At 41.6% G+C, this 27,970-nt stretch overlaps 1 protein-coding gene across 3 annotated transcripts; it reads right to left on the bottom strand.

The window, feature by feature from the left end:
- Positions 1–92: 92 nt before the first annotated feature.
- LOC122870437 (pre-mRNA-splicing factor ATP-dependent RNA helicase DHX15-like) lies at positions 93–26,438 on the bottom strand. Of its 3 annotated transcripts, none has more exons than XM_044184618.1 (14): positions 26,195–26,438; positions 23,972–24,302; positions 22,402–22,595; positions 21,841–22,000; positions 20,307–20,525; positions 16,507–16,674; positions 9,606–9,692; positions 9,117–9,266; positions 8,527–8,635; positions 4,589–4,780; positions 3,472–3,594; positions 3,189–3,379; positions 2,114–2,283; positions 93–536 (listed from the first exon to the last, which is right to left on the bottom strand). In XM_044184618.1, the coding sequence occupies exons 1-14, from the start codon at positions 26,200–26,202 to the stop codon at positions 419–421; spliced, it is 2,220 nt and encodes a 739-aa protein (XP_044040553.1). In that variant the 5' UTR covers positions 26,203–26,438; the 3' UTR covers positions 93–418. The 3 variants fall into 3 exon arrangements, with proteins under 3 accessions (XP_044040553.1, XP_044040552.1, XP_044040554.1); XM_044184617.1 differs by having other exon boundaries at positions 26,021–26,197; XM_044184619.1 differs by lacking the exons at positions 93–536; positions 26,195–26,438 and adding an exon at positions 26,021–26,183 and having other exon boundaries at positions 2,196–2,332.
- Positions 26,439–27,970: the final 1,532 nt, after the last annotated feature.

The raw sequence follows: 27,970 nt of genomic DNA, 5'->3' as shown, positions 1-27,970 counted from the left end.
TACAGTTTAAATTACATTTGATCAAAAGCTTCCCTCCATGGACTGATGCCGTTTCAGCAGAAGAAGCAAAACAATAGCCAAGAATCCTGAGCTGTGACTTAGTATGGATGTTTTTAATTGGAATGTTGAAATTTACATCATGCTTCAAACAGAAATAGTTAAATTCCTGATAACCAATCATTTACAGTCCATTTCTACTAGTGCTTACCATCTTGGCTTCAAAAAAATGACACAAGATGGCCCTCAAAAGGTAACGGGACACAATTCACCAATCATCACAACACATTAAACACAGTGAGACAAAAATAGAATTTAAAATTAGGTTGTTGGTGAAAAAAAAACAAAAGACCACTCAAATGAGTTCAGATTTTCCTTTGTACAGATACCGAGGATGCCTTTGCAGCACATGCAGACCTTCTTAGTACTGACTGTATTCCTTGGATGAGAGTTTTGCAATGATACGCTCCAACTGTCTCTTTGCTTCACACTGGGGGAAGTTACTCATCTCATAGTACTGCGGGGCAATTTTCACCAGCCTAGGAAAGAAAGCAAGTAAACATTAGTCACAAAAATTGTCTTCAGTGTTTACTTGTGGGAGAATGCTGTTCTTCCATATTCAGACGGCGACTACCGGTGCAAGCCCAACAAATTTGATGCTTAATTGTACAAGGTCACAGAGGGGGAAGAGAAACACAGGTAGTAGGCTTATCCAGTACAAGTGTGTGCAAACAAGCCTACACTGGTGAGGCCAACATTATTTTTTTTTATTAATATTAATAAGTGATTTTTTTTTAGCTTTAATTAATTGGCCAAGTCAAATAGCACCATGTAACTGATGCTGTAGTACAGACTGGACATGACAAAGTAGTAGTTAGGTTCCCCCTAAAGCCTAATAGTTAAAGCTCGAATCACATAACCACAATGTACATGGTTCGATTCCAGCTGGGGGACCTTTGTTGCATGTCATACCTGTCTTTATCTCCCTCCCCATTTTTCCTGTCTCTCTCTACACTGTCAAATAAAGGCAAAAGCCAAAAAAGACAATGAAAAAGTAACCAATTTCTGCAGATCTGGGGAGAAAATGTAATAAAACAGCTGCTTTTCTGAAGCACTGATGCATGATGACGCTAAGGGCGTGTCTACACAGGAGGCTTTTCAGCCGCATTTATCAGTCATCAGTCCTCAGGGCAGATACATTTCTATTTTAATCAATCCAGCTTAACTTGTACTATACGTGCATGAACATGACACAAATCGTATTTTTACGCTTCCAATCTATTTTCTTCCATTTTACAGGTGTAATTACAATTATTCTGTATTAGGCTCTGAGCGCTGCCAAAACGCGGGTGACCTACACTCAGTACTGTGCCTGAACGCAACCTGGGTGGAAACGGACGGAGCACTGAAGCTGCTGCTGCTCACTCTACGCCTCCTGTGTAGACACAGTGTAAGAAATTGGACAGCGGTGTGTCCTGACACCACAATGTACGTCAAGATGCCACCGGTATTCAGGTTTTCTACAGAAAACAACAGCCGTGGGTGTTGATGTGTGTCATACGCTGCCGGTGTGTGTTGCCCATTAGGGTATTTATATTCATACTGAGTGAACAGTGTAGGATTTGTACCCAATTTCATTAGACCAAAATGTATTGAAGATTTCCTCTCACAACATGCTTAACACAAGCAAGGACACAAGCAATTCAAAAGAAAAATTGATCTCTGAAGCTATTTTGGCAAAAACAAACAAAACAAAAAATAAACAACACTAGGAAGTGATTGTGTGCAGAAATCCAGGGTATTTCACACATAGACATCAGACTGGACTACTACAGACACAGACTAGAAGAGTGCACTCAGTAGAGTGCAGATCTCTGATAACACTCTACTTATCTCTGATAACAATGAAGTGTTCATGTAAAAAAAAAATTAAAAATTAAATTTACTTCATCCATTAGTGAAGGTTACAAAATATAATAACCAGATTTTTTTCATAACTCACTCACATATAAGGGTAAAAAGATTTTTATGCTTAGAATTTTTAAATGATTTTTATTACACAATACCTTTAAAACACATCATTCCTATTAAAAATGTAGCTACAATTGAAACTTACCACTCTGGTTTGATGTCAGTGCACGTGCGAATGTAATTCTTGGTGGTGAGCACAAACTCATTATACAGCACCCACTCTGGCTTGTGGTCCAGCACAGTGGAGGGGTGCAGCTGAACGACTTGGTTGTCCTTTACTGTCAGGTAATGGCCGGTGCGCTCCAGGTGGGCGATCTGTTCGCACCACAGAGAGAGAAGAGGGTCACTGCCAGGAACAAACACTCTGAAATCCAGTTCATGCAGAAAGACAGAAAAAACAAACACACAATCGCCCTTTATTGGTGCTTAATTTGATTTCTGTCTGTAATTTAACTCTACAGACCAATCAAAATCTCATCAGTAAATTAATAATATTTTGATACAAAAGCAGCCTGACATTGAAGACAAACTTGTTTGTAACCGGGCAGTGAGCGATTTCCCCCTACTTTGTAGATACTATAAAGCTGCAGTGGCTGTTGTGATTAACCAAGGCAATCAGTCTCAATAAAGGCCTTTCCCAACAAAGACATGATCTCAAATGCTGTGAAAACTCCAACACGAGCCGCAAATTTGTCTCCAAGATAAAGGTTAATGTTGACAAATATTTAAATATTAACACCATAATTGAAATTGTCAGGTTGCTTGTTTCAGGTAGCCCTGAAAATGGCTTCTTGCAAAATGCCATTTGTTTCCTTGAGCGAGAAGCAAATTGACTTGATTTCATTTTTTGTGTGTTTAAAACAAAACAGCCTTGTGCATGTGTGTGTGTGTACTTTAAAGGCTGTTATTCATTACAATAAACATCTCAGCTGCATTTTTAGTCAGTACTAGGTTATGCACAAAAACACTTGTTTTTCAAATGATCAAACTCAACAAGGGGAAATTTCAATGAGCATCAGAATAGCAGTGGAGCTGGATATAAAGACTGCATTTGCACAAATAACAGACCAAAAGAAAAAAGAGAAATGTTTAATGATGTATGGCATTAAAAACAAAGTAATGGGAGACTAAATAGCTATGGTTAGCAAGTTCAACACTTGCTTACATACTTAGAATAATAAAATATGCTTCTGTGAGCAAACAACCCTGATGTGACTGACCTGCATGAAGAAGCCAGTGACCAGCGCGCGGCGGATGTTGGTGTAGTAGTCTCTGCTGCTAAACTCAGTGCTCCGCCGCGGCAGGTTGAAGCGGTCCATAATCCTGGACAACTGCTGGCGTACGTTGTCTGCTGACATCAGCGAGCGGTAGTTGACGAAATTGTCATAGCACCACTGAGTGGACTCGTGGTCTGTGCAAGACGAGGGCAATTTAGGGTTGAGGCCAAATAAAGACAACTTGAAACTATTTAGTGAAACCAGCGTGCATGAAAGGGACACTCACTTTGTTTAAAGGCGTGGTAGACGTTGAGCATCGTCATGTGGTCTCCGTCGATGTGGGCAAAGCGCATCTTGGACTCGTCAGCCACCTTCTTAGCCTCCGTGGGTCGGACGAAGCACTGTGGGACTAAACAAGGTTGGTATAGGCCCCAACACAGCCGCCCATAGGGATAAGTTAAGCAAATCCCACAGAGAGGAACAAGGCCTCAGCTCAAGAGAGGCACAGAGCACTTCACAGGGCACACTATTGTGAAGTGTTTATGGTGAAAAGGGAAAGGAGGAGGGTGAAAGAGAAGGGGAGAAGGATGGGTTTCTCCGTCCTGATGCGCTACTTCACACAAGATATAGCAAACATATGACACCCAGGCCAGACAAGCATCCAATCTTATAGACCTGATGCTGAAGCAAGATAAAACAGTGGTGTAGAGTTTATCCAGAGGACTGCTGTCTACCCTCTCTCAACTTGCTCTGAATTGTTTAACATCAAACCTGCTTGATTGTGGCTTTAAGGGGTAAAAGCTGTGTTTATTGAGCCTTATGGTTGGTTGCTGTGGTGGCACCATTCTCAGGTGTATTTTCGCTGCTTACTCTAATGAACTCAGCAAAAACCTGCCATCCTGAAACACCTGCTTTAAGTGCACACCACGTCCAAACAGCTAGTTAAATCCATTTCCCCACTCTCAAAGACCCTCGCACTCCCTTCAAAGGCGTCAAGATTCATCTCAATGAGCAGCATTCTGCTTTGGCAAGCCTAAAGTGCAATTACTGCTGTACCATGCTGGTGCTGCTCCAGCTACACCTATACATTTTGTACAGACACGTTTTTTCCCCTTCCTCACAAATAATAGCTGACACCACTGACTTTATTGTCTACTTGCCTTGTAGTTAGGTTCAGTAGGTATACATTACACATATTCTAAGTAGATTTCAACTTCTGGGGTTTTTCTACTTTAAAGGGACACATACACATAACACATTTAAGGGACAAGATAGAAGATAAAGAAGCTGCACTGTATATTTCCTTTAAACTCATTGGTCGTTTCTGAGGAATGGTCCATGGGCACAGGAAATAGAAAGAGTAGCAGCTTAGACCCACACAGTGGGCCAGCCCTAAGCATTACCTGACAACATGGCAGTGATGGAGAGGACCTCGTTTGAACAGTTGAATTCACAGCTGGCGATGACCATCTTGGCCAGCTGGGGGTCCAGGGGGAACTCTGCCATCATGGAGCCCAACTCCGTCAGGTCACCGTCGTCATTGAGAGCTGCCAGGCAGTTCAGCAACTCCAGGGCTCGCATCAGGGTCTCTGGGGCTGGAGAAGACAGAATGGGAGAGATGGGCCATTAACAATGTTCCAAGCCCATGGGCAAAACACACACACAGATGACATTGATTTTCATAGAACAATTTGCAAAACTTCATCACAGCAAAACTTGAGAAGAACAATTTGGGGCCCTTTCACACATCAGGATTGATTAATGTTGTAGTACTGCATGTTTACATTTACTGTCAATGGACAGAAAACTATTTTGATAATCAATTAATAGTTTTAAGTCATTTTTCAAGCAAAATGCCAATCATTCTCTGATTTTAGCTGCTCAAATGTGACAATTTGCTGCTTTTTTTGTTAACTGAATATCTTTAAGTTTTAGACATTTGAAGAAGTCACCTTGGGCTCGGGGATATTATAATGAACAACTGATGTCTTATACACAAATCAATTAAATCGATTATTCGAGAAAATAATCGGCAGATTAATCAATCGTGAAATCAGTTCTGTCAGTTGCAGCCCTGTTTAGGTTGGTGGTCCAGAACAGTGGAGGGGTGCAGCTTTACGACTTGGTTGTCCTTCACTGTCAGGTAATGCTAATCTTCAGTCACACTAAATAATACATTTGTCTACGCATTAAACATTAGATCAAACAATTCAAATTATTTCAAGGATGGTCTGACACACTTTGCGGGTGAAATTAAAGATTTACGTAAAATTTGGCTGGTCGAGTATAGAAATAATGCCTCATTTCCTGTTTGTGCTTTCACAATCAAATCAAATTGCCGTCAAGACTGAGGAATCTTGATTTTCTTTAAACTGAGTACTCCATCTAGACAGAATATGCAGTGTACAAATTTCACATTCAAGCAACTAAATATCAAAACATAATTTTCCAAATGGTGGGAAAACATTCAGACCAAAAATTTAAATGTAACAATTGCAACTCATTTCTTTTTAGCCAAGGAATATATGGGAAAATTAGACTCTATGCCATGCAGAGTTTAGCTGTTATTGTTGGCTCAGTAGTGGAAAAGATCTGCAACCTGATCAACCAAATTTGAAAAAAAGAGGAAGCCCAAGAAAAAAAGCTGATAGAACACCTGCTGTGCTGGGACCTTTAATAGAAGACAAATGCGAGATAAGAAAAGACACAGCCACAGTTTGTGGGTTTGGGTGGCAGGGAGCACGAGGTCAATCAAAATGAGAAGGCTCTCCGTATGTGATGGCCAGAGTTACGCTAGACAGCAACTTAGCTGAGAAGTAATCACTGCAGAGCTCATTTTTCATCCTCCACTCGGGCAATCCTAAACAACTAATGCAATTACAGGGGAACTTTCTACTTAACGCTTCAACACAAAAGGCTTCCACCGTTTGGTTAAAAGATTTTTCCTCCAGATGCAATTATTGACCTTTGGCTCCCGAGAGCTGGAGCCTAATGACCAGTTGCATGTTAACTGAAAATTAGCTTCAAGCACTGGCGGCAGTGCTCGTTTCTTTCATTTCTCTCAAGTGCTCCCAAAAAAATTCAATTTCAAACAGCAGGGAGGCATTTTTTTATGATTAACAAATATTGATTTGGGGCATCAAAGCTACTTTTTTTTTTTTTTTTTTTACACAAAGTGAGTGCTGGCCACATTACTTACCACACCAATGGGCTTGTGTGGGGCTAAACAAAAGGTGAAAATCTGATTTCCAAGTACTGCTAGCATGATGAACCAGTGTGGAAATTCAATCTATACACAATATGGCTCATCAGAAAGTAAGTATTGACTGCCTCAACACACAAGAATCTGATATATTAAGCAAGGGCCAAATCAATGAGACGAAAGGCTAAAGGTACATTAAACCACATTGGCTTCGAAAGGTACTTCTTTGGAAATGTCACGAGGCAAATGAATCCCACCCAACCCTGTCCTTCTGTAAATCGCTACTGATTTCTTTTGGATTTTCCACTTGGTTGGCTGGTTCACGCTGTCGCTCCTGTGTTTAGTGAGCGAGGTGGGAAAAAAGAGAAATAAACTAGATATTTGAGCATTTCACAGTAACAGGAAAGTCAAGGTTCCCATTGGGGTATGGACAAGCTCAAATAAAAAAAGCCACTGGCTTTTGGGGGTGATATTGCTGATCATCAGGGAGACAATACCTAAACTCAAATTCATCTGACTTGAAATTTAAACATCAAGAAACAACAATACAAAATGTATGTTGGCCTAGCATTACCACAATAAGCACTGTAGCCTCAAACCAGGGAGTTTTGATTGTGACAATTACATGAATGTTCACCTATCCCCCCATTTATGATTTGAAACATGCCAAAAACCGATTAAAAAAAGCAGTTCAACCATCAAAAAAACCCTTAAAATCTCAAAACTTATTGTTTCATCCTCTATTTCTTGATTCTTGACTCTCCAAAGACACTTCTCTGACCTGTCCATTTACTCTGAAGTGGGCCTTTGACATAGCGTATCAAAATTGATCCACTGTAACTAGATGTTATAAAGCTCCTGTCCAGGAACTCTCATAGACACAAAGCAGACTTCATTCGCTGCACAGAACTAGCTCCAGCTTCCAGCGTGCTCAGGAACTAGTTCGAAGAAACCTTCTGCCATGAGTGGATCAAAAAAATATAAAAAGGTAATCCTCCCCTTTCCCTTCACCTCACTGTTCCCAGTTAGACTCAGCAGACAAGGCCATTCCCATATGTTGACGCTTACCCTTGTGCGTTTTGTGAGAAATGTGGGGGTGGTGGTGGAGGTCAGTCACGTTTCACTGGAGGAATATAAAGGGAAGGCAATAGCTAAGGTGATAGCGCTGCTATTGATGTAACCAATTTCATTCTCAAAATGGCGTTTGCCACAGTGGACGGGGAGAGATGGGTTTAATCTCAGAGGTGAGATGAAAACTATATTATGGTGAGAAAACGGGGAGGGGGTTATGGATAGGGAAAGGAGGGGTGGTCTCCTTGGGAAGACGTAGGAACACACACTCTCCTGAAGAATGCCATAACTTGATGAGACTAGGTCTGTTTTTTGGCTTAGATCCAGCATGATTCAGATGTACAAGAACTAAGAAATACAGAGACAGAAACATAAATTGACTGATCAGCCAGAATAATAACTCCACATATCACTCTCTTTTCTCACTTTGAACAGCAATAATCTAAACTTAAAGTAGACTGCTCATAAAAATTGCATCACACTACTGTGTAGTTCATGTCTGTCAGAGTACTTATGCTCAAATCTCCAAACATTCAGTATTCGACATCTCCCAGGATCATTTTAACTTTGCTTATTCGTGTTTCCCAAGCTCCCATGGGACACCGCCAAACCAGATTTAATATTTTACATGAAACAACCACGATTCAAATAAATGTGGATTTTATAACAGTTTGTAACTGCATTTGTACTGATTCAGACCGCACTGATCAAAATCAAGATCTCAATATTATTTGATATATAAGTTATAATCCTTCAGACTTCATGGTTGGTTTCGGCGACACCCGTAATCACTGGTGGTAACAGCAGATGCAGTTTCAGAAATACAACAGAAGAGCAACTGGTGTATCTGTTTACAGTGCAGCCAAACAAACTTTCATAGTTTTAATGAAAAGTCAGTCAGTAACAATTGAAAACACAATCTGATGCTGCACACCACACAAGTAGTTTTCCCACAATAAAATATGGGCAAAACGTGTTTCACGTGAATCTTTCTCGTGTGTGTGAAGTCAATCTGAATCCAGTGCAGGAATGGCGGAAAATATAGGTTAGTATTTTTTTCATACTAACCTGGTGGGTCCATGAAGTCAAAGTGCACCAGGTCATCAATACCCAGTTTCTTCAGCTGCAGCACCACAGAGCCCAGATTAGACCTCAGAATCTCTGGATACGTGTTGTCCTGTGCCAGGTAAGAGGTACAAGAGAAACCCAAGGAACAATTCAAAATGAATTAGTCAGGGTGCTTATTATCTCCTCATGCGTCGCTCATATGTCAACTTGAACAGAGGCCGGGAGTCTAGGGCATTTGAAGGGCTATTTAACTTGTTTAAAAAATTCCCTTTGCCACTCAGCGTGACGTGAAAGAATTAGTCTGTTAAAGTGGAGAACTGGGCCTCCATAGGTTCATTTGTTACAAGGTGGCTGTTTCGTTAACACAGGTTATGAGGAAGGGCGGAGGCAGTGTGGTTTAGCACCAAGCTCTTGGAATTATAATTCAGCTGAACTGGGAATCATGCAGTTCTAAGAGCACATATTGCATAATAGAGAGCTTTTCCAGTTAGAGGGCTGCTTTGGGGGAATACAAAGTGCTTGTGGCATTGAAGCATATGAGAATCAAACACCACAATTTCTAACCATTTTCAGACTGCCTTGTTTCTTACCTGCATTTCTGTCTTGTAAGCTTTCTCTGTGTAAAGGCGGAAACACTTTCCTGGGCATGTCCGTCCAGCACGACCTGCTCTCTGCTGAGCTGAAGCCTTGCTGATGGCTGTAACCAAAAGGGATTCCACTCTGATACGTGGGTTATACACCTGATAGGAAAGGGGAAGGACGAATTTCAGGTAAATTAAAAAAGCTCAAACTACGCTTTTTTGGGTAGTTAAGCATATATTAACACCCACAATCTATTATATATACAAGCAGCTAACAAAAAATGCACAACACCACATACACACAATCCACCATAGTGCATATATAATCTCTTTTTGCGCCATGTGTATGACCAGGCTGGGGAAATGTCAGAGGGATAAATAACTTTCCATCTTTGCCGCTGTCAGGTGTGCACTGCTGTGTTTATCTGGGGATTCTCAGGCAACAGACGCAGATGATCGCAGCAGATAAAGAGTGGTGGGGAGAAGAGGGAAGCTAACCTTTTGCTTGGCAAATCCGGGATCAATTACAAACACCACACCGTCGATGGTCAGGGACGTCTCGGCTATGTTTGTTGACACGACAACCTGTGGAAATGAGAACAGATGACTTAAGAAGTGATCCACCCGGGGCGTTTGGAGGGACTGACAAGACCTCTGACTCTGGTGCTAGACCTTGCATCAAAATATTTTCCATATAATATAAAAATAAATCCACTCCAACATGCAAGCATTCAGAACTCAACAACTTGAACATTATAGGGATTAAGGTAGTTTCTTCTGTTGAAATATTAGAAAACAAAGTGCTAAACTAAATTTGGATTTTCATTCAAGTATTCAAAAGTGCTTTGTACAATCAAAAAGTGTAGTGCTTTCCTACAGTGGAGCAGTTCAGAAATCATAGTGATTCTTAAGCATGCGTAAGAAGAGAGACAAACAAGTGCAGACATCAGCTTTGCTTTAACTTGAAAAATATTCCCTGATGTGAGCCGGTTGCCTGAAGAAGCTTGCAGAGATGTCACTTTAGTGCACTGTGCACATGCTGTCTAATGCAACCCAACAGGGGAGTACCACAACAGTTTCTTCAATCAAGTTCAATGTGCTATCAACGCATTTGTGGAGAGAGCTGGCTTGGTGCTGAGTGTCCCATCCAAATGCATTACCTCTGGCCCTTTTGTGTTCTGTGTGTGCGTGAGGTTGGGGGTTCTGTCCGACTGTCCTCAGCATGCTACTGGTTTTGTTGAGATGTCAGGTTCCCTCTCTTGGAAAGCTCTTCCCAGAGTTTTTCAAAATCACAGAAAATAGTTGATGTAATGATTCCTCATAGGTGGCCTGCTTTTTAACACATTGAGAGCTCTACAATGGTTACTGCTGTCATCCAGGCAGCTTTTCTTCCCCCCAAATGAGGGCTGCTGTAGATATCTATCTGGAACACTGTTGTCTGCGGACATGCCAACTGTGCACGGGTCATTGTCTTGCTGTGTGCTACGTAACGCTGGCTCCTCCAAAGCTGTGCTACACAACCATAGGCAAACGGCACTGCAAATGTTTGCTTTACGTTCAGTTTGAAAGATTTTAAAAATCATTACCTTGACCATTGGATCGTATTTCCATAGTAGATCAGCTATTATTTGTGTAGCAGCTTTTGAGATTTGACAGTGACTAGCTTATTCCCAACACTTAACTTTACAAAAGTCAGAAGAGGATCTTTATTCCAGCATGTGGTACTGAAATATTAAAAAACTTGTATGTGGAAATCCAGTCCCAATAAAAACTAGTGTGACAAGACATGGGCGATTTGTTTAAGACATAATGCATATTGTGTTCCAATAAAAGGCAAAATTTTGATTCATTTGTGAAATGTGTAGAAAAACCTATTCAAGTCAGAGCAGACGATCCATACACCCTGGGGTGCAGGTGTTATGCTGGTGTAGTGAAAGGACTCAAAAGCTGGATTAATACTTAATGGGGAGTCCTGCCGCAGATACCGTCGGTGTAGGTTTTGATTTATAGTTCAGCACTGGATTTCCCCTGTTGATACCACCACATCACTAGTTGGATGTATTGTCCGTGATCAGGCAGTATTGTGCTCTAATTGTATTTCCCACAGTAACATGCTTTCATTCACTTTGTGATATAGAGCAACAGTGGGCTATGCAACTAATTATAGAGCTTGAGTTACATCCATGTAGCTTTTATTTCGCTTTGTCTCATTACTGAATGAGAGAATGCAAAGACTACTACATGCATCGCTGTGTTTACTTTAATCATTCACTGGGATAGAGAGCAGCAATTGTGATGAGCCGAAGGTTTGCAGTGGTGATGGCTTCGCTAGATTTCAGTTACTGAAAAGAAGTGCTGAGTCTTTCTCCAAATTCCTTAATGTCATCTTCAATTGCAACAATCCCCACTGGCATCAGAGACTTGGAGGAGAAAACAAGATAACCAATTACAGTTCTTGTGGTCTTCATGTGGTATCTCTGTAGCTGGCATAGCCCTGACGTGTAGTTACATTCAGTGTAGCCTACAGTGGCTACATGCATAGCCTCTGTAGCTATGCCGTAACCTCTTAATGCAAAACTATAAATCCAGCTGCAGTCCTTCACACCAATGTGTGCTCAAAAGTGAGCTGAACTGTTAAAGTAGCATTATATCATTAGGTGGTAAGTCCTAATAACCACAGAATAATGTTGATCCATCTAAGTTTCACAAGGGAGGCATGGGTTGTGCAACATTTCCATTGCATGTTTACTGTTGTGGGCGTAAGGAAATGTTTAAAATAAAGAAAATTGATTATTTCATACTTTTTAAAGCCAGCTAACACATGCTAATACAGTTCTGATCATCTGATAATTGAGGAATGCAAGGGCGGTGATAATACAGGAGGAGGTTTATGGGACCACTCTCACACCAGGGTGGTATGGGAGTTGATTTAAGCATCAGGGCAGATGTCATTATACAGCGAAATACTGCAAGAAGAGGAAACAAGTAGAGGAAAAACGAGTGAAATGAAAAGCTGCTTGGTTTCTGAGAATAAGGAGAGGGGGAAACAGTGAACATGCACCATCTCCCAGTCTCAGATCTTCTATTACAATTATCCCCTATAGCAAGGCTGTCTATGAGAAATGACAGAGCAAAAAAATAAATCAAATGAGTCACATCACCCTATGGGTCTCTTGCTGTCAGCATATACACAAGCAGGGGGAGGAGGAGAGAGGGGAGGAGAGGAAGACAGATTTGCAGCTGCTCTCACGCGAACCTTGACCGCCGCTAGGATGAATTCTCCTTATATAACAGTTGAAACAGACTGGACAGAGAAACCTTTTACATTCATCAAAGCATTTGAGACTGTGGTGGCCGGGTCATAGCTCACTCAACTGGTAACTGCCACTCTAGTGTCATAGCTTAATATACAAGTGGGTGTTTGGAAAAATGCCTCTCCACACTTCAAAATCTTTTCCTTGCACACTTGCCCAACATCGACCAAGACATGAACAAGCTGTAGGCTGACCTAAGCAGTCATTTGGTGGTAGCCGTCTGCTTTCTTGATAGTCCTCATGATAAAATGCCAAGCACAAAACCTAACAGTTCTCTGTAGTCTTTGCTGATACAGTTCCACAGAACCAATTTTGCACACTTGACACACTTCCTTTGTAGCAGTGCCTCTTCAGCTGTCTTCAAGCTGGGAGCCTTACAGACTTTTAAATCCCACCTTTTAAGCGCGGATTTCTCTCCAGCCTGAGAATGCCTGACTGTTTAGTTATTAATGCCAGGGAGGGCCTTTTTTCCCCCTCATTCAGCCCTCGACCTCGGGTAATTCACCTGTCCCTGTAGTATTCAAGCAAAGGAATGAAGAAATGGCAGTAAACGCCAGTATAAAAACAGATCAGAAAGCAGTATCGGGAAAATGGTTGGATTGTTATTCATGTATTTCTTGGATGAATGGCTGTCTATATCTGATTGACATGAGCACTCCATGACAAATTTGAGTTGCTTAATTTTGATAGACAACTAAAAATAATATGGGGTGTCTAAATAACAGCCAGCTTAGTGGGGTTACACCAAAGCCAACTGCTTGGTTCAACAGTATAAAGTACACTCATAGCCCATTTCCACAGTAGGAACAAAACATAACGTAACATGTAGCCATTATCACGGTTCTGCTTTTGTTTTCACTGTTCGCCATTTGCTTAGGGAACGAGTTCCGGAAACTAAATTTGTAATAACTCTAAATCCAAGTTCCAGGTACTTTCCGGGGTTTGCTGGTAGTGCTGTCAATCAGGATTGGTCAAGCAGATATGTCGTCACATCACAACAAAGATGACCATAACAAACACAACGATAACATTCATTTTACTACTGCATCTGTATTGAACAGGACAACCAGTTCCTAAAAAAAGAACAGCAATGGAAAAAGCTTGAGGAGACCGTTCGAAGCGAGCTGGATTGTGCTGTTAGAAACAAAAAGGTGTACCAAAAGTTCTCTCGTGTCTGGCAGAAATGGAGATACAACATATGGCCAAAAAGTGCAGGGGGAAAAAATTTAAGATGAAACAAGATTATGGAAAAACAAAAGATGGACAGCGTAATGTGAAAGAAAAACACCACCACTTCTTACATTGTTGTTGGCCCCCCAGCTGCTTACTTCAATCTCTTACCAAACAGCACATAAATATGACTTAGTCAGTCCCGCTTTTGCCTTTTAAAATGGCATATATCCAAAACGTCCCAGGTTGTAAAATACAATGAAAATCTAGTACCAAAGACTCACAAGGTTCCTAAAAGTTTAGTTTATGGCAAGCCCCAGGTAACGGGTTGTTAAGTTCCTGCAGTGCAAAAGGGCCATCAGTGGCCCAAAGGTACAGAGGAATCATATCTTTATGAAACCAATTAGCCACACTGTGGCAGTCTGAAATTAAAGTGTCTGGCCAAAAAAAAAGAGACCAGACTATCAGACAGTGTCTCATGACAGACACTATATGCCAACATCCCAGCAAGGAATGAAAGGCATGGAATGCTTCAAAGTCCGGTTAAATAATGGACTAGGTTAGGTTGCCACTGTCCTGCGTGTTGGGACACAGTCAGTGCCCCAGCAGATGCCACACATGACACCCTCTCACATTTCATGATCATATGGGTGGCCTCATTGACTACATTGATTCTGAAGGATTATACAGGCTAGGGCCATTACACTGAACGCAGGCTGGCTCCTTCCAGTCTGTTGCTGCACTGGATAATCCTGGCTTCTTCATCAGTAATATCATTAGAGCATCATCTCTGCATGTTATTTCTGGGTTATTACCTGCAAGAGAGCAAGTACTATGGCTAACACGGGCCATCTTTCACATTCCCTGCTGGGAAACACAACCTTGTTGACAAATAAAGCCTTACCCCTGACTGGGGAAAAGAAGAACGTGCCTTGAGCAGCATCGACGGACCCACATTCAAAGCTCATTGAAATGGATACGTGGTAGAATCGCGGGTGACATTTGAGGGAAAATCCCAAACGTGACAATGCTAAAAACAAACCTAACACTCATTACAGCACATCTCTTAGAGACAATCTTTGAGACGCTGGAAAGCAAAGTGAGATTATAGTCTTTGTTTGTAATTAGTCAATTGCTGCCGTGGCTCTAAATGATTTAACTGTTTAAAAATAGAAGATCAGTGGCTTTCCTGGAGAAATACAGCAATGACAAGCTAGTGCTTTATGTTAATTGAGGGGTGCCTAATGCAGTCGTTAGCATGCGTGGTGGCAGACGTGGCGAACCTTAATTCTTTTTCACTACTTCCTCTTGGGCTGGCTTGGATGACATCTCTGCATTTTTCACTTGATGACTCGTTCAGTCAGTCGTGGAGCAGAAGCACATTAGAACACGCCAACTTTAGATGCCACCTCCACAAATTCAACAAGCACCTGACAAATTGATCTTGAGGGGGGGAAAAAAATCAACTGTGCTGTTCTGAGCTTAAAGTGGTTGCTGGGTTGACAGTACAGAGGTCGCAGTGTCACTACATTCACTCTATCTCCTGTATTAACATAACTCATGGGAATCAGGGAGAAAAGGTTGCTGCAAGATGCTCACCAAGAGGAGGAACCACTGTTATTCAGCATGCCCACTGCCAGTGGAAAATCATTTTTTCCTCACGTCAGACCAAAACTTATAGGGCCATGCAGGTACCATTGCACAAGCCATGTAATATTTAAACCTATCCCTATGCAACCATGGCCCTGTTTCATGTCAACATCCCTTTGAACAGCAGAGGCAAACACTGGGAATGATATTTGAACTTTTGAAAAAGATCTTATCCAACACCGGGTAATCAAACTACTAAGAATGCTGAGCCCCTTAAGCCTGCAGACACACACGCACATACAATTCAAACAGAAAGCTGGAGGAGATGAAACTATAAAACTCAAGACTAGACAGTAAAGGGAGATGGTGCTATCGTGTTAAATGTTTGATCCAAACCTTGTGGGTTAACCCTCAGCCTGTGCGGCTCTGTAAATGTTAAAATGCTAAACACACTTGATCCCTATTTCATGGCGTGTCAAATAATACTTTTTAAAATGTTTGATTGATTGCATATTAATTTAAGGAATCCTATATTCCCAAAATTGGAGTTGAATTGAGCGTTTTTAAAGTATTGTAATGTATTTAACTTTGACAGCTCATAAATATTTTCGCTGCTCATGTGTCAGCCTGATCTGCCTCAATTAGAGGGGTTGTAGCAATGAGTCATTCATCAACATTGTCCCCTATCAGATGCTGGGGGTGACTGTTTGCTCATTCACTGGCAGTGATGATATTCTGATATTCTGTCAGATCCCTGGCCAACAGTGTGGCAGCGCAGGTGGTGCTGCTACTCTGGTGATGAGCCCATCTGAATCTGTCACACAAAAGAGAAGAATTGTCTTGTGCCTGTATCAATAAGAGGATCGTCCACTCCTCTGAGATTAAGTGATTGAGGGAGAAGACCACTAAACACAGCGAGAAAAGTCTTGTTTTTGTTCAGCTCATATAACGAGCACCTTTCACATGGTTTCAGACAGCAGAGGTCTTAGGCTTGTGCAAATGTAGTGGAAAGATAAAAATGACTGAGAATGCAGTACTTTCCTCAGGCTCAGAGGGCGTGAGTAATACCCCAGTTATAATTTAGAGCACAGAATCGCATGCTGACAAAAGCAGCATATGTTGTGTGAGTCAGTTCTGCGCTAAAGCTGAGAAAGGGAAAAAAGTTTCAGTCCCCACCTTCCAGCTCTCTTCCTTTACCCACCTCATTCCCCATCTGGCCTTTCTACATCAACCCCGCTCATTTTCTCTTTCACTTACCCTCTACCTCAAACTCCCCACTTCAACCTCCCCCTCTGAGTGTTTTTATAGCAACAGGGCAGTTATACCTTCCGTCCGATGGCACCATTTGGTTTATTGGGTGGGGGCGGCTCAAAGATCCTCTGCTGCTGCTGTGGAGGCAATGTGGAGTACAGTGGGATGATTTTGATATCACCGACTTCGGGCCCCAGGTCGTCGACCTCCCTCTTGATTCGCTTGCAGGCTTCGTCAATTTCCTGAAAAGATAGAAGCGCAACAATTAATCCAGGTGTCACTTGTGTATGCAAAAAGCAAAAATAAAACAGGTTCTGAACAACACCTGAATAAACAACGGTGGTGAATCTGGATGATAGGGGAAGGCGAGGGGAGGTGGCCGGGGAAACCGTGGTTCCCTGCTACAGTACATTTGTTCTAACTATCGCTCCATCTGACGGAGGAAATTAAACCTGGACTGCAGTATGCTTTGCTGAGTTCCCTGTGGCTCTGTTGTCAAATGCAGCAATCATGGAAAACATGGACGCGCACTCTCTAAAGGCGCACACACACACACACACACACACACACACACACACACACACACTGAGCCAGACAGACTCAAACAGGGTTCATTATTCCACAGTGCAGTATTGAAGAGGGAAATGTGAGATGAGACTGCAGCACTGATGCATAACCAGCGGCAAATCATGGCAGATCAGTTTAGTGAAGCTGAACGTTCTAGAGCCGGTGGGCTGGCAGACAGACAGAGGACCTGAGTAGCGCCAGGAATAAGAAAGCGTGATAGTGAGCACAGGGCTAGGGCCTATTTTCTAAAGGCCTATTGAAATACACTATTAAATGTACTAAATACGCCTACATGTTCCACAGGCAGCCCCTGCATAGAAAAACTTGTTTTATTTTTACCTACCCCTATACATGCATACGCATTTTTAATGATCATACTTGAAGGCTGGTATTGCCTAAAACAACATATAACAGCTTTTCATTTTCAAGCAACTCCCGCTGTTAAGAACCATTTTCTTTGTTTTACTAACAACAATCATTTAATCCTCATGAAGCAGCAGTTACTACATGTGTCACATTATAGCTTGTACTATTGCACCACCTGCAGGCCCATGGGAGAAATACAGCAACTTTTCAAAGAGAGGGGTCATAAGGCAATGATGAACAGGAATCTGATTCCCCAAATTATTTTACTGGTGCTTATAGACAGACAATGGGCTACATCAGAGCTCTTCATGTATACTTATTATATAGCAGGCTAAGAAAACAACCCATAAAACGTGTCAGACATTTTTGTTTCATCTTCTAAAAGCACACTACGCTTAAATCAGTTTAAGCATGACAGAAACTGACTTCTTCTACCACTGTTTGAAGCCAGTAACACTTGCCTTGACATGAGAAAGCAACAAGGTGATGTTTCCTGTTTCCCTTCTGGACTGCAAGTATGTTATTAGCCCTGTTTGTCCCCTTGTTCATCGCATTAAGTCAAACCCTGCTGATGACCATGTGCCTCTTAATCAACACACTGACAAGTGGAAAACGGTAAATCTGAATGGATTGGTAAAATTAGCCTGGGTATTAATAGCCTATCAAGCCTCTGGATGCAGCAGCTGCCATGGAGAAAAAAAATGGACCTCTTTGCCAAAGCGCTGGAAGCAAGCTGGCTGTCCCTTAGGGACATCAACACACACACACACACGCATACACACACACACACACACACACAAGGGGGCAGTTGGCCAGTGTTGGGAACCTGTCCACGAGCTCTCCCTGCGACCCAGAAGCAACAATCTACAGCCAAGCTAATAACCGACACATTTAGGCACTCCTCTTGACTAGCAAACAACCCCCCTGCCAATCCCCATGTTTTGATGTTAGCTGCTGAGGGGGAAGCTTAAATATTAGGACTTATCTTTGCTCAACAGCTGTGATAAGTTTCGACTTTCTTGTTTGGAGTTGGTGCTTCAGTTCTATTTGTTTGTGGAAGCAAAATATCTCACAGAAAAACTAAGAGAGAGGAGGAGAGTCCTGTGCATTTTGCTTTCGTCTGATATAAATTAAACAGTCAGATAAAAAGAGGCTTTGCCATGGATCTGCCTCCCAATCATTAGTCTACATCAAAGTTGCTGGGAGACTGAAGAGGTTAAGAAGCACTCGAAGGGATGCGCTGCAGCACCCTTTGAACACCCATCTCTGCCAGACCTACCGCACATTAACTTCTTTAACCCAATTAGGAGGGGGTGATAATGAACTCACTGTGGGAGTGCTCTCAGTAATGCCTTAGCTTGACACGGTGCGGGGGGGGGGTCGGAATATAAATCAACAAATTACATCTAACTGCAAAAAATGTTTAACACATTGCATGCAAATATCCAACGTTTCTAGCCATCCGAGCAGCTGGGATACCACTAAATCTAAAATCAATTACCAGCCCTCGGTGGAGACTACTTCAAACACCATGCCCTCCAATGACTTCATCCCCTTTGTAACAAGCCGCATATTGATCCTGCTTTGGCAAATGAAAACTGACGTTGGTGTAATGCCACAGTCAAGCCGGAGTTGAGTGACAAATAATTACTGCTAATAAACAACCCGTCACAAGATGTGATTGGGGAAGCCAGAAAGACACAACTGCATGAGAGTTTTTAAAGATTCTTTGTGTAGATGACAAATTGGTACTGTGTAACAAAAGTGTAAATACTAAAATATATGTAAGTCCAAGATGTCATTTAAATCTACAGAGCAATTTGTGTTGTATTTATACCAGTTACATTCTCCTTTATAACCACAGGTAATCACATGGTCTCCAACACCATTTTGTCAGAATGCTGAGAGAAAAATCAAACCAGCACAGGCACTGTTGGCTCTGACAGGCTTCTCCTGTCCAATGATCAGGACACTGAAACATTTGTTGGTGGTTTTCTGTATGTATGTATGTGTGTGTGTGTGTGTGCGTGTGTCCACCCTGCTGTGACCAAATTCATCAATTTGGGCATGAACCCTGCCCTCCATCACACATCAGTGGACGACATTTGCAGGGAGAGAAAAAAAAATTATAAATGACTTAATTTCAGAGATTCGTGGGAAGGGCAGAATCTGGGTCACTCTTAGTTATTTTCCCCCCTCTTCGCCGTGCAAATCCTGGTGATTCACAGGCACACTTACACGCAATAACATCTATCAATGTGAGGATTAATCATTCTCTGTGCGGAGAGTGCATGTGTGTGTGCTCATGACACTGTGTATGTGAGTAACTCATCTATGTAATTAAATTAATATACACATTCTTAACTTTGGAGATGTACAAAATCTTTGCACATGGTTATTGCATTGTTCGTTTAGACACAAATAACAATAACATGCATGTATCTAGTGCTGAAACAATTAATCGACCCTTTAGTTGACTGACAGAAAATTATTCGACAACTATTTTGATAATTGTGTAATTGTTTAAATTTTGTGTGAGGATTTACTACTTTTCTCTGCTTTATATAATAGTAAATTGACTACATTTATGTCTGTTAGTCTGACAGAAAATGCTATTTGAAAATCTCATCTTGGGCCCTGGATAATTGTGATGATCACAATTTTCTGACATTTTAGAGGCTGGATTACTTAATAGAAAAAATAATCAACTGAAACACTGATAATGAAAACAATCATTAGCTCCAGCCCTACATGTATCAGGTGACAGTGTCTCTAAAAGATAATATGACTGTGTAAAAATCTTTGAATACGGAATAAGGAAACATGAAACCAGCAATGTTTACAACCATCATAAATCTGGCTTTTGTAAAAAAAAAAACAAAAAAAAAAACCCACTGGCAATCTGTGAAAAAATAATCATTAAAAACCTATGGAGTCTTACCTCTTGTCCAGTGAGGAAGAGCAAAACGTCCCCTTCATCCACCTCACACATGTGGATCTGGATCACAGTGCGGATGGCCGCCTCCAGGTAGTCCCGCTCCGGTTCCGGCGTGTAGAAAATCTCCACAGGGTGTGTGCGTCCGGGGATGGTCAGCAGTGGGCAGTTGTCAAAGTACACCTGGAACTTACCGGCATCGAGCGTGGCACTCATCACGATGACCTGGACAGAGAAGGGCAAGGGAATAGGAGAGAGTAGTCTGTGAGGGACAGTGTATGCATACAAGAGGTGAAAGGAAAGATAAAACTAAAAGTAAAGACAGCAGAATGTAAATGACTGTGGTGATTATGGGAGTGAGCACTCAAGTGTAGAATGAGTTAACAGTTTATATGGCTTGGTGATAATTGGGGATAAGGACACATACTAAGTGGATAAGGGTGCAACTAAATACAGAATAGATGAAGAGTGCAAAAAGCTTTACAGGATGGATTATGCTTTGAATCAGAATTCAGGATGAGGGCGCTGGCACAAACCCAAGATGGTGTCTACAGTGTAGAACTTGGCATTACACTCCAAGTCACTGACCTACACGGAGCTATGACAGTCCTTGTTCCTGATGTTGGGTACACAATGTTCTCTCCAGAGCCATTAGATAGAGCGCATTAGGATTCTGATGGGAAACGCGTCTCCCATTTTCAATCTCAAACATTTTCAGGGGCCAGTGTCTCGGCATTTCGCTTTACGCTCTGTGAGACATCATAATTGCTCTTAATCAAGGCAAATTAAACTTTCAAATATGGTAGGGGATAGGGATGAAGGAGATAGAGGGGTGTGGGTGGATGATCATTCCCAATAACCTAGACCTCATTTAACAGTCTGCGAACAACAATCTAACCTTTGATTCCACACTGACAAACAACTAGTCATTATCCATCTGCTTTATGAGAATTATGTCTGGCACACTCTGCCTATAAAACTTCTCCCTGCCTGTATGCTCCCATCCACACCGACACGTTGCTGTTCTCCCCCTGGTTGATTGGCTTAAAATGGGGCTGACTCTGGGAGCAATCTCCACTAGTGCTGCGGTGCAGAATAGATGTGCATTTCTGAGCCCAAAAGCAGCATTTCTCTTTTCTCAACAGATACACAGCTGTCAGACATGGGGACACTGTCAGGGAAAATGTGACAAAAGGGAGGAGTGGCAGAAGAGGGACATACACACTGGCTGTCACTGAATTTATCCTAGGGGGAAGTAATATTTAGGGCTTTAACAGTGTTTTGTAGGCATTAAGTGGGACATATTTGTGGAAACAAATCAGACTACTGTCAAGAGTACTTTCAACACCAAGCCTAGAGATAAGACAAAATAAAAGTGAGGTAGACTTGATGTTCCAGAATAAACAGTGAATGTAGGTGCTGGATAAATAGTCACATTAAGATTTAGGAACTCACACTACCTTGAAAAGGCATACAAGAAAGACTTGATTTTTAGAGATATACTGAATAAACTTAGCATATTTCCAAAAACTGTTTTTACCTTGAGGTCAGGCCTCTGGCGGACCACCTCCTTGAGGACCCCCATGAGGATATCTGTAGCTAATGTGCGTTCGTGTGCCTCGTCCAGGATGATGACACCATAGCGCTCAAGCAGAGGATCATTCATGGCCTCCCGCAGCAACATTCCATCTGTCATGTACCTGGGTGAATAGAAGACAGGCTTTATCATCGTATACAATGGCATTATATGAATACAACCCTGTTTAGAATTCATGTAATGAGCACAGCATCCCCCTGAAGAGAATCAAAGTGCTGCGGGCAGAACATAAAAAGGGGGGAGGAAGTATAAAATCAAGTTGGAATTTCAAAAAAATCAAACCTCTCCTTTAAATCCTTTAACACCAGTAACCAACTTATGGCGACGTCAATGTTTACATACTTTGTTTTGTTTTTTGAGCAGACTATTGAATTAATTATAGATTATCACTTGTAAGCTACTAGGCTCCTACTATGATTTATTTATCCCAATACTGTAGGTTTGTCCTTAGTTGTTTTACAAAAATAAAAAGAGAGCCAAGGTGAACATTTTTAACATTCTTACTTGAGTACCGTCTTGGCAGAGCTGCAGTCCTCAAACCTGATGGAGTAGCCCACCTCTTGGCCCAGCATGACATCCATCTCATCAGCAACCCTCTGGGCGACGCTCATGGCCGCCACCCTCCTGGGCTGGGTGCAGGCCACTGCTCTCTTTGGTCCCGGCATTGACCGCACCATGTCCACACACCACTGAGGGATCTGGAAGACAGCAGACAAGAGGGGTTGTGTTTGAGCCAAAGAGACTGAGTATAAAAGATATCTAAAGAATTCTTTCAATGAAAAAGCAGAGAAGTGAGATGAATGCAAGGCAGATGATGAAGGAGGATAAACTCAATTAGTGAGTGCACCAGCCTATTACAAATATCCTACAAAAATAAAAGATTACATAGGACTTAGAAGCGCATTACTACAGTTTGCTATGTCCTGCAAAGCAAGTATCTATGAAAGTCATATCTGTCAACATTTTCACTGACAATATGTTCTTGCTCAGAGCTTAAAAACAGTGGCAGCTTGCTAAGAGAGGCCTGAACGAAGAGAGTCTTACTTCCACTCTATTAAGCTTGAGGTTCGGATGACTGTCCTTTAGAGATGATTCAAATCTTACCAGTCTTTGAAATGTCACCCAATCAGAATAGCAAAATAAATGCAGATGACAGGTTTGGAAGAGATAAACATTTCACAGACAGTATTAAAATCTGTTATTAGTGTGTGCAACCTCATGTGTACACGATAATAATTTAGATGCATTTGCATTAAAACAAAGTAAATGCTGTTTTTTTTTTTGTTTTGAAACATTTTGCCTGAAAATTGTGATAAATACTCGAAGACTTCATTAAAAGTGAGAAAATTGTGATTCTTATTTCATCCACAATGGTACAGTCCTAATGCTAAGGTAGTCGGCACTCACCTCCGATTATTAAGTATTATATCTTATATTATTATTTTCTGTTTTTGGCTAAATACAATACTAAACATTCTCTCATAAATGTCAAGATATTTTTTTCTTTCCCAATAACCCCAGATAATGATCCTTCATCCATACATATAGCCCCTACCTTGGTGAGCATGTTCTGTATGCATATGAAAAGGTGACCACATAAACATTCTTTGAAAGTCTGTAGAGTTCAAAAACTCATGATGAATGTGTAGAACACAAATGTTTTCTAGCATTACTGAGGCAGAAAGCACTGACAAGATTACACCACTTAATTTAAGAAGTGTTTGGAAGATAGTTTATATTCCCCTCAGGAGGCCATGGCTCAACCAGTGATTTACTCTAATCTTCTCTCTTGCAAATTTTAAAAACAGACAACCCAGATCTTTCAAGAACTTAAAATAAACTTAATAACCACACACTGTGAATCAGCTCCACAGAGAAACTGTTTAAAATGCATCATCTGTTCATTGCACCCTGTTTTTTATGGTATTATTATAGCAATTATATTACTGAATATGAAAATCTGACACATTTCAGTCTGTCTTTTCTATAATAAACTATTTTTAGGGGCAAATTACAACTCTAGTGCATCTTAATGTGCTGGTATTGCAAAAACGCTAAACATTCTGCCTTTTACCTGTGTTGTCTTTCCAGAGCCCGTCTCTCCCACCAGCACAAAAGACTGGTTACGCATCAGGATGCCAGTGAAGCTCTCTCTGTACTCCCAGACAGGCAGCTGCAGCCGCTTCTTCATGATCTCATAGTAGCGTGGCGTGTGGGGCAGGTTGGTGAAGGGGTTGATCTGCTGCTGAAAAGGGGTTTGCTTAAGGAAGCCTCCACCGCCTGCAGCTGGGATGGTGGGCACCCCGGATGACTTCACATCTCGGTCCCTGTCACGGTCTCGATCCCGGTCACGGTCCCTGTCCCGCGACCGTTCTTCGCGGTCTCTGTCCCTGTCGCGGTCACGCCTGTGAGAGGAAGATGCATAAGGTTAAGAATAAGATTTGATGAAGCATTGCCACACAAACTAACTAACCACAGAGACACAACATAACCCCAAATGGCCTACACTGGAAATGACCAAATCTAACAGTTTATGATTAAACCAAACATAGAACAGACAGTGCACAAATGTTAGCCCATGTCAAGTCCTTTTCTTGAAATCGCATGAAAAGGTTACTGCACATTCTTATTCACGGTTGCAAAAAGCACAGCCTAATCAAGTGTAGCATGCAAAGGTCATGAATAAACTAATTGTCCACAATCCATATCAAGCAAGATTATTCTCCTATTGCAGAAATATGTATTTAATGGCGTCAGAATGTGAACCATTTACATGCCCACACTGGCTGGAAGCTAAGCTGAGCACAATGTTGACTTTAAGGTACCCTAGAGCTAGGTACTTAACAGGGGAGCTGGCTGCACACGGCCAGATGTAGAAGATAGTGTGTAGCTCTATGGCAGCGCTAAGGTGTGAATGTGTCTCATTTTAGTACCAAAAAAGCTATCTAGGGATAAATTAAGGCTAAAAATTACAATGTTACCTTGATCTGGCAGTGAAAATTATCTAGTAATTTCTTGCATATTCCACTTTGAAAATCACACATTATTTACTTTGACACTGATCAATTGCCTGTCTACAACACAACTCCATTACTACTTATTAATATTTTACTACTAATTACTATTCAGTTTTGTCTATGTATGTCTATGACAGTTGTGCACAGTACAACAGAAATGAGCTGACAACAAAAGTGATGCCAAGCATGACTGGAGCATCATCTAGTTTGAAACCCATGAACACACCAAGCAGCTTGTTTGGATGTACGCATCTCTAGCATTCATGTCCTTGACTGTGGGAAAGCTGCAGTATGCACATGAGATGATGCTACGCTCTGTTGTTTGAGCATTGATATAACTGAATTTATCGTTCACATAATGCATGCAATATTAATTTAAAATTCGTATTTTGCTTGTCACTCCCGTAAGGTCAAAGCGATGTCAAATCCAGGGCGTATTCTCGGTGACTTTGACAACTGACAAGGGCGCTTCTACCTAGGTCCTCCAACTTCTACAGGCCTATCAGGTCTTGTCTAGACCCATATGAACGATCAGCAATTATTTAATATTCCTACCTACAGCTTGGCTTCACAGCAGAAGTCGATTGGCACTGATTCGGGACTGTAAAATGGGGCATGACAGTGACATCTGACAGGGCATCTTATTTACGCTAAGCGGCTAACATTAGCCCGGCTAGGGGTCCTGTGTACAGCTTCAAAGCAGCTTTCCTTCTTCATTTTGTGACGGCCACATGCCGTAACAACCAAGAGTTTGACATGTTGACTGTGTCATGAAATGTATGACCTTTCTATTTAAGACACAGCACTTAACCTAGCACTGGCTAGCATGTAGCCACGTGCAGACCAGACAAGGCTGGTTGTTAAGTTAGCTAACGTTACACTAGCCACTTTGCTGGATGACCATTAAATAACCTTATCGTCCAACAGCAACCCTATGCAGCTGATTGGGTATCCTATCATTAGAACGACGCATTTCCATCACCGCCGGTGCTAACTTACTAGCTAAACTTACAAAGAGTTCACGTTAGCACGGCTACCGGTTTAGCAACAGGACAATAACAAAACAGCCTGCAGCGGAACGCTTAGACAACCCTAACGTTACATACCCATCAGAGGGTCTCTTTGTACTCGTTGAATAATCATCACCCGAATCTAAAAGATGTCGCTTGGACATCTTGTCACCGGTGTCAGTCCAAACAGCGGCTTTAGCGGCTCATTATTCCATGCAGATTCTCCCCAAACTGTTAAGCACCGGCAAAATGGCGACCGGAAGCTCTTACCTCATCATTATCCTTTACAAAATGATTCGAAAGCCGCGATTTACTGTGACACCAAGCGAGCACGTTGAATAGGAAAGGTCCCGGCGTTACTGAGCCCTGCGCATGATGTTGCCCATGAAAGCCTATAGCAGTGCCTGCAGATACAATGCAGTGGTTTAGGGATGCAGGAGGTCCGCTGCCTCTCGGTCGGGTCGGGGGATGAGGATGCGCCCGCCAAACAACGCACACACAGGCTCTACTGTTGCCTCGCCCCCTTCAGTCCAAAGCTCCAGTCTCACTGCAGTACGGCCAGTTCTGTGTTTTGTCTCAAGCAACGAGCAACCTATCTGAAAATATCGTGCTGTTATATGACTCGTTGCATGGCTGAACAGAACGGTGAGCTCACAATATAAAGTCTCAGCTACTTTGTCCTCTGATGCTCCAAGAAGTGAATGTGCATCGTTGCTGGGGAGCCCCCTCATGGACCCATGGGTGCTCCATACTGGGACTCTACTGTGGGGAAATTCAGCAATAACTGTATATTTTGAGAATCAACACACAACCACAGAATCATGTTTATCTGAGTGGATATTAAGTGATCTTAGTTCTAATGTGCTGAGCAAAAATTGAAACAGACTGTAATTTAAGTACATTACATATCATTATTTATATAAACAATCTTAATATAGCCTACCATCAAATACAATACATGTGACAAACATTGACTTCTAAGAACACTAAACAATAAATGCACAATTAATAAACGACATTACATTTTGAATGACATGATGAGAGCATTGGTCTTCAAGTCAAATTAATTGTCTGCTCTCCGTCTTCATTCATTTTATTCAATTTGAAAGCTTGTTCCTGGCTGCCTCCATGAGGATGTGTATTGGCACAGTGGCACCCAATTCTACTGTTATCAAACCACTGATTAGCCTAATTAATATCATCAACCCCATACATATGGGCCAATAGTCTACAACTAAACCACCTCCTAGGTTCAAGGGGTGTTATCTATCCATACTGTATGTTGGAACTGGGCAGACAACTGTGGAAAAAAAAGAAAATCAGACAAATCTTATGGAAATACTTCTGAGTACTGAAATCGTGTTTTTTTAAGTATATTGTTTACTTCTTAGTTTACTTTTATGTTCAGATAATGCTGGATGCATTTTAGATTTCCACCCAGAACGAATAGGAAGTATTTTTCTTGTTTTATCAGGACTGTAGTTTGCAGGACTCTGCAGACATGCACACTTGATCCAGACTGGAAGGTGCAACCAGGGAAAGTGATGAGCATTTTTATTTTATTTTTTTAAAACTTCTAGGCTCTGTTATAAGAGCTAAAAATCCTTCTTTCAACCTCTGCAATTATAAAGTGATGAATAATCTGTCACTGAAGACAATCATTGCCGTTGACACAGGTAATTACACAGCCTGGACATTGCTAACAAGCTGCATAATGGCAAATGGCTCATTGCTTATAGCTGGCGGATTGATGGTGATGGTTAAGGAGAAGTCAACGTTACAACAAAGTCATAATGCTCTAATATTCAAGGATAATTTTAAATACTGGGGATTTTCCACTGTTCTGCCTGTCTCTCTTTCACAGGCTATTAAGTAGCAGTCCAATTGTGTATGAAATAGCTCTGGCAAACATAGCTGCAGAGCTGGCGGTGAGAGCATGGACAATACTGGGGACTAATCATTTAGAATATTGCTACATGCACTCAAACTGCAACCGCCAGCTTTAAAGACCTGGACAGAGGGGAGGTTTTTATGCCCCTATCATAC

Source organism: Siniperca chuatsi, linkage group LG22 (assembly GCF_020085105.1).
Source record: "Siniperca chuatsi isolate FFG_IHB_CAS linkage group LG22, ASM2008510v1, whole genome shotgun sequence".
Classification (NCBI taxonomy): domain Eukaryota; kingdom Metazoa; phylum Chordata; class Actinopteri; order Centrarchiformes; family Sinipercidae; genus Siniperca; species Siniperca chuatsi.
The sequence above is the reverse complement of the archived record's forward strand: the minus strand, read 5'-3'. Positions and strand labels throughout refer to the sequence as shown.

What these genes read in the sequence shown, in the direction of transcription:
- LOC122870437 (XM_044184617.1), bottom strand. Translation starts at nt 26,088, where the DNA reads ATGTCCAAGCGACATCTTTTAGATTCGGGTGATGATTATTCAACGAGT. An exon ending in CATCACTGCCATGTTGTCAG is followed by an intron (nt 3,595 to 4,588) that starts GTAATGCTTAGG and finishes AACCTTGTTTAG; the next exon opens with TCCCACAGTGCTTCGTCCGA. An exon ending in TCACTGGCTTCTTCATGCAG is followed by an intron (nt 2,284 to 3,188) that starts GTCAGTCACATC and finishes TGGTGCGAACAG; the next exon opens with ATCGCCCACCTGGAGCGCAC.